The 9871-nt window shown below is 46.9% G+C and overlaps 1 protein-coding gene across 9 annotated transcripts in view; it reads right to left on the bottom strand.

The window, feature by feature from the left end:
• Window positions 1-387: 387 nt before the first annotated feature.
• LOC118178140 overlaps window positions 388-9871 on the bottom strand; it is a 26187-nt gene continuing 16703 nt past the window's right edge. For 5 of the 9 annotated variants that reach the window (XR_004756085.1, XR_004756086.1, XR_004756088.1 and 2 more), the window contains 3 exons: window positions 8345-8438; window positions 4872-5058; window positions 388-1673 (listed from right to left, as the gene is read on the bottom strand). Coding sequence is in view for 1 of the 9 variants with exons in the window: in XM_035346429.1 (XP_035202320.1) it covers window positions 1906-1938; window positions 4872-5058 (220 nt within the window). In the remaining 8 variants the exon portion in view is untranslated. Of the gene's footprint in view, window positions 1674-1840; window positions 1939-4871; window positions 5059-8344; window positions 8439-9871 lie in introns of those variants that run through there. The other 4 variants (XR_004756091.1, XR_004756089.1, XR_004756092.1 and 1 more) reach the window with 2 other exon arrangements.

The raw sequence follows: 9871 nt of genomic DNA, 5'->3' as shown, positions 1-9871 counted from the left end.
CTGGTGTAATTGAAGGGAGGAAATACCAGCTGTGTGCTTAGGAGCTGATCCCTAAGGATTTCTGCTCGAAAACGGGAGTCCGTCAGTTAGAAATGACAGAACTTGGTTTGTTCAATGCAACAAAGCGAAGGCTAAGGAGACACAGAAATGCTTGCTATAAATACGGTAGGGAAGTAAACACCATGGAGAGAGAAGACCTATTTAATCCAAAGCACAAATTGGCACAAGAATAAATAAATATAAATTTGCCATGAACATAGGCTGAAAATTAATAGGATTCTAACCACCAGAGAAGTAATGTTCTAAAACAACCTTTTGACAAGCAGGAAACCATACTGATTTCAGGATGGCTTTTGAACCATTTATAGTTCATAAGAGGACAAGGACAATAGTGGACAACGTGTTTAATGTCTTAGAAATCTGTATACACAAACATTAGAAACAGAACAAACAGGAGGAGCTCGAATTCTTCACACAAAGCAAAATTCTTATTTAATTGGCATAACAGGGGCTTGTTGGGATAACTTATGTCTGGAATATTAATATCCAACTGTATAGCTTGTTCAGGAAGGGCGAACAAGGAGAAAAAGGAGGATATCAAGAGCGTAGGTACATTCACTGAGTATAAGACTGCAGGAGGAAATAGTCTCTGAATAAGAATTAAAGAAGGAAAAATGGGTGCTGCTAGAGCAGAGGCATATAGCTAGGAAGAGAAAACAGAACAGCCATTTTAATGAGTGGTTTGCAAAAGCATCTGAAAGATGGTACATGGTGGTAGCGAGGGATTTTAGCTCCTCAGAATTGCTTGACAGGGATCCTCTAAATCATTGATTGCTTGGCAAATTTTATGACTGCGTTGGTAGAGCAGTTCTTACCCAAAAGGTAAAACAGACAAACAAAAAAGCTAAAGATGTCTAGATTTGCTTCTGGCCAAAAGGGAAGGATAACAAGACAAAAACAGCTGCTTCATAAACTGGTAAAATCAGTGAGGATGAGCAGAGGGAAGGCAAATCTATGCAGATTGCTAAAAAGAACTTGTGGCTACTTCAAGAAACAGCAGCAACAAATGCAAACTGTTCTGATGAAGAAGAAGCGGTCAAAAATTATTAAAAGATCAACTTTTCAAAACCACAAACCTCGCATTGGCTTCAAATATGGGGCAGAAGTGAAAAGAAAAGATAAAAATGCTTCAGGTTATTTGGGATGGACGGTTAAGAAAAGCACGAGGAACTGGGGACAAAGTCTGTGGATCTGGGCTCCAAAAGACACAGCCTCAGACGATGGGGAGGCACCAAGAGCTGCTCTGTCAGTAAGCAGAGGGCGAAGGTGAGAGGTGGCCCAGTGCTCCACCACGCAGAACTGGTGCTGGGAGGTGACAGTCACAAGCACGACGCTCCTTTTGCTTTTTTGCCTTTACTAAAAAGGGAGCTACTCCCGCGAGCCCCAGCGACAGAAGTGTGAAATCTTCAGCGATATGACGGAAGGAGGCAACAGATTAGAAAGTCCTTAGATGAGTTATTTTTTAGATTAGCTGGGCTTGATCATGGAGGGCTCCTGAACCCGCAGATCCAGAGCATTCAGCAGTCGTCTTCAAGAATCCTCTCGATGTCACAGGGAAGGTGCCATACACAGGGATTTTCATAAAGCTTTTGACACCATCTCGTATGACATTCCTATAAATGAAGTAGAGAAAGTCATCTAAGTTAAGCTTCTCTAAATCAAGTGCAAAACCAGCTGGAAAATCTACTTGGGAGATAGTTTAGCTCAAAATAGGAAAATATATCAAGTGGAAATCTGGCCTAGGCCTACCATTATTCACTGTTTTCATACCTGACTTTCATGATGGCATAAAGACATTTCTTATTAAACCCGCAGGCGGATCAACTTAAAAGCCAGGATTAGAATTCAAAACAACCTTGATAAATTGGGAGAAACGGTCTGCAAAAAAGTAGGCTGCAATTTAGGAAGGGCACGTGCAAGCTCCTGTGCCTAAATAAGGGTTTACAGATTAGGGAACAAACTGCTCTAAAATAACATAGACAGAGGTGGGCACCGCACCAAATGGGAGGCGACCATACCGTGCTACTGCAAACATGGGGTGCATCGTGCCAGTGTATAAATCAGCTTATAAACTGGGGTCCCACAAACATCTGTAAGGAATGGTCCTTCCCTGGGTCCCTACCCCGTGGGTATGATTGTTTTTCCTTATCTCTAGCGCAAGTTTCCCTTAAAGCAGGCTGCGCCCGTTGCCTCTCACATTCTCCATTTTCCCCGGGTATCTTTTTTCAGGGTTTCTTTTTATTCACTCCTAGTAATTTTCCTTTGAAAAATCCCTTGAATGCATTTACTGGCATTTAATGCATTTAATGGCATTGTGATGGTCTGAGCAAAGATGCGTTGCATTAACGTGTAAATATCCAGTGTATTAATCTCAGCTACAAGGTGGATGCTAGGCATTTCATAAGGATGCTTTCTCCCACAAGGATGACAAAGTGTGTTTGTTTCTCTATAATTACAAGCGGGAGTACACCTCCACACTTCACACTTCAGCTCTGCTTGTCTATTTATTGCAGTTTTGGCAAATTCATATGTCACTGAACGGGACCCTCTTGTTTGGTTTCTTGACTTTTCTGCTCAAATTTGTCTGTTTTGCCGTTCTGAAGATTTACTGGCTTGGGTATTTTTTTAGCTTCCTCAAACTCTTGGTCAAGCATTTGTGTCCCTTCTTGCTGCAGCCCTTCATCATTTATCTGATGAAGGATGTCTTAGGGAGACCAAATTAAGCATTCCTCCTAAGCATTAAATCTGCAACATATTTCAAAGACTTTCTTGTGCCTTCTGCAATACCACAGAGAAGAGGAATCCTTCATATTTAAGATCCTGGGAATGAATTCCCTAAAACACAGAGGGAAAAAGGTGGAGGATGGGGGACTGGGATGCAGTCCAAGTATCATTCATGGTATCTATGTATCACTTGTGGTCCTAGAACATATTGCATTATTAAGGTGCTGACATACTTGTTAGCCTTTATCGTGTATTAAATATGAAATGCTGCAGGGAAAGGGAAAAAAAAAAAAAAAAAAAGTGCCTCTGCCCTAGAGTGGGAGAATTGTAAGTATTTATGGCCAGGCTTTCAAACAAATCCTTGTGGCCAGAGACCAGCTCTCCAAGCCACACTGAAGGGCAGCATGGGACAATCCAGCACCAAACAGCTCAGCAACAGCCTGCAGTGACTTCCTTGAGCGGAACCAAAAGGTCAGGTAGGTGATGACTATTTTTCCCATTCTGCACTGAAAAAGCAGTGAATACAATCAAGCAAAGGAGCTTTTTTTTTTTTGCTTTCCTCCATCCAGCCTCATCAGAGATGCAAGCTCCCTTCTCTCGCCCTATATCTCCTGGAGATACAAGGCTGTGGATGCTGCCCCTGGATGCAGCTCTTCGGTAGCTTCCAGCCCCAGACTGGGCACACCAGTAGCCTCCATGTTTACTGCAGCAGGAGCACTCTGCACCAAACAGCAAAGGTTGAAAACAAGCCCTTTGGCAAAGCCTGGAACTTATGCAAAACAAACCAGGAGCAGCTACAAGGCTGCAGATGCCTCCCACCTGCCTTCCTGGTCAAAGATGCCATCCACCAGCTCTGAGGTTATGACCACAGGGCCAGGTCTGGGGCTGTTCACACACCAGTGGCCCCAGGTGCTGAGTCCTACCCTCAACACACATTTAAACAGACTTAAAGGGTTTTTGTTTGTTTGTTTAATTCAGCATCTGATACGTAGCAGTGTATTTAAAGGCACCCAGAGCCAACTCAGCAGTTATTGCTGGAGATTGATCCTGGCAAATTTTCTCCAGAGAAAACATGAGCACTAGCAAAGTCTCAATAGATGTGATGAGGACCCAGTTTCCTACAGACCCTTGTCTCCTTGCAGATCTCCTTGCAGTGGCTTTTTGCCCCATGAGGCTAAATTTGGGGTGCTGACCACCAGGGCATTGTGTGAGGCCAAGGCCAAGCAGCCGTAAGAGCTGCTGGATCTCTTTGGAGCTCAGCCCAAGGAAACTGGGGCTGGTGCAGGGCTTCCCAGGCAGGTTTAGATTTGCCTATCCTAAATAAAACTGCACCACTGAAAAATTCTGTCACTCACAATTTATCTCCTTTTCTAGTGAATATGTCGAGGACTGCCAGCTCCAGCACAGATCTTCACACCACTCCACACCTAATTCTCCTTCCCCGTGAAAACTAAATATTCATTCCAGTCTTTGCTCCCTATCCTTTAACATGTTATTACTCCCTGCAAGGACTTTCTCCTCAAACCGTGACAGCTGAATTTCCTTCAGAGCTGTTAAAGAAGGGCTTTTCCCACACTTTTGTAAATCCAAATATCCACTATCACCTGGACCCCGTTAGTCAAAGAGCTGTTAATACCTTCTAGGACACTGAAAAAGCATGTCAGGTAAGATCCCTGCCAACACCACAGCTGTTGGTAGGGCTGGTGATGTTTTCTGGCCACCTATTCCTTTTTGCCTTATATACGAGTTCAGGCAGCTGGAACTGCTCTGATGAGTCTTTCTGCAAGCTTTCAAATCCATCTGTTCCTGATACTCTGTGCTTCCCTTCATATCAGAGCCTCCAGAGTTGGTATTTAACACTCCTTAGCTTTCCCTGATTCCATTTTTATGTAAATACACATTTATCATGTTTGCCTGAGGAGAAAGTATTTGTGGTTTCAAATTCCCCAGTGCTGCCTAATGCTTGCATGCGCAGCCTTTAAATGCTGTGACCCTTCTGTCAGGAAGACAGTGGAGATTTCGAGAGGATCTAAAGCCAATTATCCTAACTCCTGTACACCAAAGGGCAATGAGTTGGTTAAACTTACCATTTGTGCTGCTCTAATTCCATGGCGACAGAAACCTGTTGGGAAGATGGGATTCCTCTGGCAGCACGCGGAGGCACCAGCGGTGTCACCACCTTGTGGGGAGCTCCTCAGATCCCATGGGGACATGTGCCAGGGACCTCTGTCAGCAGAGACCACAGCATGGCAGCTCTCAGGCCAGAGCAGATATCTGAAAAAAAAAATATGAAAGAGTCCCTCTAAGACGTGCCTCGTGCTCTTCACCAACATTACTGAGAGTATAGGGAACAAGCTCAGGCGGCCTCATAATTTCTGGGTATCTGTGGTGAAGTGACATGATTTAATTAATGAAATAATTGATCCAAGAGGGCCTGAGACTGTCAGCTGAATTCCTGGGTTCCTGGTTTCTTGCTTCCCAGGAAGACAGGAACAGAAAATGGCCAAGGAGCTGGACAGACCAAAGCACTGGAGTGTCCACACACAGCACTCAAGAGAAACTGAGGCAGGGTTGCCAGAAGGCCTGATGTGTGCTGATGTGGACCAACTGGGGAGCATCATCAGCACAGATGGACATTGTGTTCTGCCAGGAGGGAGGGCTGAAAAATTTCTTAGCTGTCATTAGATCACTGTGAGACCAAAGGCCTGTTTTCTCCTCCTCAAAAGACGTCATAAAATGATTGCAAGTTCCCTTTTGGGTGACCTAGTGCCCCAGATTTCCCTTCAAACGTTGCTCTCTGTAAGGAGGTCACATCTTGCTTCACAGGAAAGGAAGAACAAACCCAGGGGCGGCTCCCCGGCTTTTGGGATGGGGAGAAACATGACTCCCTTACAGCGAGAAATGTTGGAGAAAACTGGGAATTCCTGCCCAGGCCCAAGGTAAAAACCTGTGCAGACCGTCTGGGTCTGCTAGTGAGAGATCGCCAAGGCAGGTCTACGGGTGGAGGTGAGGAAGTGAGAACAGAGCCACGAGGTCCAGCAGATGGGAAGAAAGGTACTTCTGTGCCAATATTTGGAAAGGTAAATGAGAAGACTTGGGTAATTACAAGCCTGTCAGTCGGACAGCGAATAGCTGGCCGTTCTATTGGAGTTCCCCGAAAACAAACTTCATCAGCATAACCTGTTATCTTGATGGAATGATAAATCTGGGTGATGAAGGTAAATTAATAATTTAATGATAATTAAATGTGAAGAGCATTTCATTTGGTACCTCATGACATTATGACCATGAAACTCAAATGGTAAAATCAACATCTCCCCTATAAAATGGGCTGCAATCATCACGACCCACAGGTCTCAACCTGCACTGAAAATGTGCCACCACCAGGAGGTCTCCAGAGCATCCTGCAAAAAACTGCTGTCAGACAGATCTGAACAAGTGAAACGGACACAATTCTGAATCACACCTACCAGATTCATCTCACCTAACCATGGATATATCCAGTGCCAGTGTCAACATCCCAGCTGTCACCTCAGACTCTGTTTAGAAGCAGAGATTACATCCAGGCAGGCCACGGAGAGCAAATCGAGGGGTTCTGCTCAGACACCTACAAGGGAACAGGGTGTTCAGCTTCCTACCAGGGCCAGAGGAGCTCATTTGCCTAAATGTTGGCTTATAGTGCAGCTTCAGACACCTTGGGGTGCCCCAGACATCCCTACAGTGCTGACAGATCAAACACGGGGTCAGTGGGAGACTCACGTGCAGATGGATCTAAGGTAGTACTGAGAGGCACTAAGGCAACAAAACTAAGGCCTGGAACTCTAGGTGGTAAGGTCTGGCAAGAGATTTGAGTAAAGTTGGTGTCTTTCCTGCAACTGTCCAGAGCCATTTGAGGTACCCTGGAGACCCACCTTTGCCTCCAGCTGTCAACTCGGATGGGTGCACGTCGTCCGGCAGCACAACGACAGTGTAACGGTTGGACTTGATGATCTCGGATGTCTTTTCCAACCTAAATCATTCTGTGATTCCGTGACATCCGTGTCTGGGCAGGGACTGAACAGGCTGCGCAGCCTCCCGCAGGTGCATGCACATGGCAGGACGCGGTGCCAGGCCGATGTTCCTATCTCCTGTAGGCAGAAAGGCCCGCAGGTATCCTGCTTTCTGGGCAGATATTCAAAGCTCTGGGATACTGTACACATATTTCCTCAGCTTCACGTTGCTGTGCATTTGGCACACTCCTAAGGAATCTGGCTTTGCAGGGCACAGGGACTTCAAGCAGCCGTTTTTTTTGTTTTTTTTTTTTTTTCCTGCTTCCCAGATGGCCTCAGGGAGGAAGCGGTCAGCTCAAGCAAAAAGCAGCTCCTCCAGGCATGCCCAGCAATGCAGTTACAGGCAGCTGTGGAAATTTATTCTCCAGAAAGCCGAGGTGCCAGGGAGTATTGCCAGATGATGCTCCACAATCCTGAAACTGCAGGCAGCGGGTAACTCACACAGGGACTTCGACGCAGGGACTATCACATCGCCAGGTGAAGCCCTGTCGTGGCTCCTCAACAAGCCCAGGCACGGCAAAGAAAACACAAAGGCACCACTGCTAGCAAGGGCAGGTGCCAGGCTGCCCCACCATCCCCTGCCCAGGCTCCTGCTACAGTCTGCAGAAGCCTCTGCTTGCCAGCAGGTAAGTGAGAAATCCAACAGCCACAGGCAAAACTCTCCCATTCCACCGTCTAACCCCAAAACTGGGGCTTCACCCAGCACCCACCGTCTCGGGGGAGATGTCCCCTTTCTGCAGTAATTCCTCCAAAACAGTGAGCAGGGAAGGCGGTGGCACCAAGAACTGGGCTAAATGCCTGGCCTCCAGCGTGGTTGGCAGCCTGGACCTCACACTGTTTTCAGTCGCTGCTGTACTTTTAATCTCATACAGTAAGCAATTAAACTGTTATCCCTTTTAATTTTGCCACTGATATGTTCTCTAACACGGAGCTCTTGCCGATGCAGAGAAGATGCAGAGAGCAGTACATTTAGTGAGAATGTAATGGGCTTGAGAGGTATTTGTCAGTGCTGGTTTCTCAGGTCAGTCTAAGTGCCTGTGCCAGAGAGTTAATTTGTGAATAGCAGGTTTATAAATCAGATGAAGTTCATCAACAAAACCCATACTTCACACCAGGAACTCCCCGAGGGTTATACAGGTGCAATCTGGATCCCTAATAAGCTTTGGGCATGGGGTCTATTACCTCTTACTGGAGGGAAGGGAGGAATAAAATCTCAATTTCCAGTTAGTCACAGAGATTTGATCAACACATTTGTGTTAATGATCTGTAGAGTGAAAATTGCATGAAATCTAAAGAGACACGAAGAAGAAGATGTTACGGACTGCGGGTGCCCAGAGCCCCAGTCCCACACTCGGCCTCTGAGCAGCTTTTGGGGAAAGGACCATTTTGGTTTCTTTGTGCAAACCTAACACAGTAAAGTCCCAGCATATAAATGGGGTTCACTGGGCCTGCTGCTATGCGGATACTAAATAGTTATAAGCAAGCAGGAGAGAACTGTAGCATATCCTTACCTGGCAGGGTCAGGCTTTGCATACTGTGCTTGCAAGTATACGTACTGCATGCTGCGATTAGTGTAGCTTCAGCAGGGTAATTTTTCATACATGTCTGCAACAAAACAACAGTGCCGTTAATACACAGGATCCTGTGCAAGTGCCAGCATCAGCAATTTAACTGCAGCACCTTGACTCCATCACTGCAGGGCACACAGGGAGCCTTCGTCACAAGGTGAGGAAGACAGCCTGACCGAGTGCCTCCCCTGAGGCTGGCGGGGAGGTCCTCCTGCCCTCCCCAGCCTTACCCTCAGCTATCAGATGGCCACGTTTTCCTCCCCTGCCATGTGGCAGCTCTTGTCTGGATGTGTCCCTAGCTACTCTCGCCATCTGCTCTCTTCCAACAGAATCACCTCGCTCGCTGGCCTGGAGTAACTGGAGGCAGGTTAAGAGTTAAAATCCCGGTTTGTGTATTAGGTTGCATCCACAGAAAGCTGTGCCCCACTCCGTAGGTATGGATCAAAGAGCAGCTCAAGAAAATACAGGCTTTATCACACATCTGTTCTAACCGGCTCCCCCCTCTCTGCTCTCCTCAGCAGCACGGGGGGCAGGACGGGGCCGGGAAGCCAGTCCCTTTTCTCGTTCCCGAAACCTGGGGTCGACACAGCTGCAGTCAAATCACCACCAAAGGTTTTCTGGCTGAGATTCACACGGGAATTGGGGATGGGGTGACCAGGAATCCATTTGTGTACGACGAAGTACTGCTGTTGCTGATGGAGCTGGAGGTGTTAGGCCCACGCTCGCACCCTGCGGTTGCCTTGAAGCTCCTCATTTTCCCTTAGCTCCCTCCACAGATTGTTTTATGGGCAAAAGGAAGCCCCGCACTGCAGTGTTCAAACAGAAGACTATCCACATGTGAAGGCACTGCATTTGCAAAAATAAATAAATAAATAAATTTTTGCCTCCTCTGTACTTGGCCCCAAATTGGGCAAAACACGGTGTCCTGTCATCCTGCCCGATTTGAGGATTTTTTTCTCAGTCTGGGAATTAAATGGAGTGGAGATTTTTTTAAATGTCTCATAGCTCCATCAGAAGTGCCACCATGTTACAAAACAGGAACGGGCAATCTCTTGGTAGGAAAGCAAATCGAAGTTTACCCTGATGGAGCCATCCTTCTCCAGCACCACGCTTTCAGACCAGAGGCACCAGACCTCGCTTGCCTCACCGCTGCTCCGTGGTACAACTGCCAGCTCCCTCCCTGCCACGACCCAGGAGCCCTGATGCATAAAATCCACTTGCTGTCAGTCCCATGGATGCTCTTTGCCTCGCACAGCCTGTTAAAGCATTTCTCCCAAACGCTCTCACAGCTTCCAGGCACCTTCATCTCCAGGCTCGTCTATAACCGCATCTTTTTGCGCCGCCAGCAGCTGAATCCCTGCTCAGAACCCCGGGGCCAAGCACACCTCTCCCCCCAGCTCCCTCTGCACCTTTAGGGGAAGGGAGAAGCTGGTTGTGGAAGCGCAAATTGGTGGGATAAGCTGGTGTTCA

Source organism: Oxyura jamaicensis, chromosome 25 (genome assembly GCF_011077185.1).
Source record: "Oxyura jamaicensis isolate SHBP4307 breed ruddy duck chromosome 25, BPBGC_Ojam_1.0, whole genome shotgun sequence".
In the NCBI taxonomy this organism is placed as follows: domain Eukaryota; kingdom Metazoa; phylum Chordata; class Aves; order Anseriformes; family Anatidae; genus Oxyura; species Oxyura jamaicensis.
Note: the sequence above shows the minus strand (reverse complement) of the source record. Positions and strands in the feature narration are given on the sequence as shown.